The sequence below is a fragment of the Stomoxys calcitrans genome, chromosome 5 (genome assembly GCF_963082655.1).
Source record: "Stomoxys calcitrans chromosome 5, idStoCalc2.1, whole genome shotgun sequence".
Lineage (NCBI taxonomy): Eukaryota > Metazoa > Arthropoda > Insecta > Diptera > Muscidae > Stomoxys > Stomoxys calcitrans.
The window spans coordinates 114,980,069-114,981,770 of record NC_081556.1 but is presented as its reverse complement, the minus strand read 5'-3'; the positions used below and the strand labels follow the sequence as shown (position 1 = coordinate 114,981,770).

The following is a 1,702-nucleotide window of genomic DNA, read 5'->3' as shown; positions in this document are numbered from 1 at the left end:
TGACTTCTTGAGCCTCTATAGGGCGCAATTGTTATCCGAAGTGCCTGAAATTTTGTATGACGGATCCTCTCATGACCATCAACATATGTGTTTATTATGGTCTGAATCGGTATATAGCCTGACACAGCTCCCATATAAATCGATCTCTCTATTTTACTTCTTGTTTTGCCTAAGAAGAGGTGCCGGGAAAAGAACTCGACAAATGCGATCCATGGTGGAGGGTATATAAGATTCGGCCCGACCGAACTTAGCACGATTTTACTTGATTTTGTTTTAGATCTTCATAATGTTTCAGTTACTCGCCCGCCTTGGAGGAGACATGATTTAAACCCCATGTAAATATCAAAACCATACAATTATCTTTTCCATAAACGCTGTTGGCAGTTAGCAATAAAAATATAAATTTCTAAGGTTTATTCCCCTACTAAGAAGTATCCATTATCTTATATAGAGTTATCTTAATAGTCCTAACTTAGTCATTAAAAATTAAAAAAAAAAATAAAATAAAGTACATTTGTTATAAACACGATTATAAAGTTATTGCTATGGTCCATGGTTATGCCTTCTGTTGCAGAACAGGTGTGATAGCTTTTTCTGTATCGTCCCTTGCAGGCGGCGTTGCATAGTAACCTGGAGGTGGTTGATATGACTCGAGCTCGTGGTGTTGGGGATAACGGCCACTGTGTATGTCTCGCCACAATTTATAGATGGGGTACCATACCAGACATGATACACCTGGTGATTTTTTGAGAAAATTACTTTAAGATTATAAAAGCAAAGATAACAAGAGGACAGTGTCTTACAAACATAGAGAAGACTGGAGAATATTCCAGGTCCCGACAAATGTATACCAACAGTGATGAAATACATAAAACTGCATATAATCTTAATGGCATCCATAACCACCCAAGGTGTCATTAGGGCGCAACGATGCTAAAAGTATTTAAATCAAATGACATTTATAGCAAGCACATAGTTTTCCCTTGGTAGATCTTTGCACTCACCTTCCTTACACCCACAATCATAAGCAGCGACAAGGCGCCTAAGATGCCTAGGCAAAACACCGAAACGCACATCATGAAATTAACCAAATTCTGCCATACTCGACCTGTTTTTTCCGAAAAAATATATATTTCACTGTGAAATGGATCGACCTAGTTGGTCTAACAAACATCCAGTTAACATACCATAATGCTGCTCCTCTTGTTGTGATAGACGCAATAAAACTGAAACGATGATACCACTAAGGACTATATAGGCCATACATGACAATATACCAATGGCAATGGCGAAAGCAGAACGATACATTTTAACGGCTAAATTTGATATGGCACTTTCGCACAAACTGTTTCCAACTTCAACTGAATTGTTTATACTAAAAGCAGTGTGGGCTGTAAGGTCTGAAGTACCGCCAAACTTAATTCAACAAAGATTATTGAGATTGAGAACGACAAGGATGGAGAAATAACCCCCTAAGGAGAAAATAAACACCAGCTAACAAAAAAAGCAATGATTGCTCCATACAAAAAAAATGAAAAATAAGAATGGCATGACTTTGCACAGTGTTGCGATATTGTGATTGTGCGAATCTCTTGGTTTGCCTTCTCCACTTTTTTCCCAATTCGACTGAAATTTATGAACCACAAAGTTCCAAAACAAAATGTAGCCCGGAAAAAAACTATAAATTACCCCTCCAGTATAG

General features: G+C 37.7%; 1 protein-coding gene across 1 annotated transcript; it reads right to left on the bottom strand.

The window, feature by feature from the left end:
- Positions 1-378: 378 nt before the first annotated feature.
- On the bottom strand, positions 379-1,440 carry LOC106092226 (uncharacterized). The gene is made up of 4 exons (XM_013259015.2): positions 1,188-1,440; positions 1,005-1,108; positions 804-933; positions 379-735 (listed from the first exon to the last, which is right to left on the bottom strand). The coding sequence occupies exons 1-4, from the start codon at positions 1,306-1,308 to the stop codon at positions 557-559; spliced, it is 534 nt and encodes a 177-aa protein (XP_013114469.1). The 5' UTR covers positions 1,309-1,440; the 3' UTR covers positions 379-556.
- Positions 1,441-1,702: the final 262 nt, after the last annotated feature.

Coding starts and splice junctions, on each gene's coding strand:
- LOC106092226 (XM_013259015.2), bottom strand. CDS start 1,308: ATGTATCGTTCTGCTTTCGCCATTGCCATTGGTATATTGTCATGTATG. Junction 1,109..1,187: donor ACAAGAGGAGCAGCATTATG/GTATGTTAACTG, acceptor CGGAAAAAACAG/GTCGAGTATGGCAGAATTTG. Junction 934..1,004: donor TGATTGTGGGTGTAAGGAAG/GTGAGTGCAAAG, acceptor AAATACTTTTAG/CATCGTTGCGCCCTAATGAC.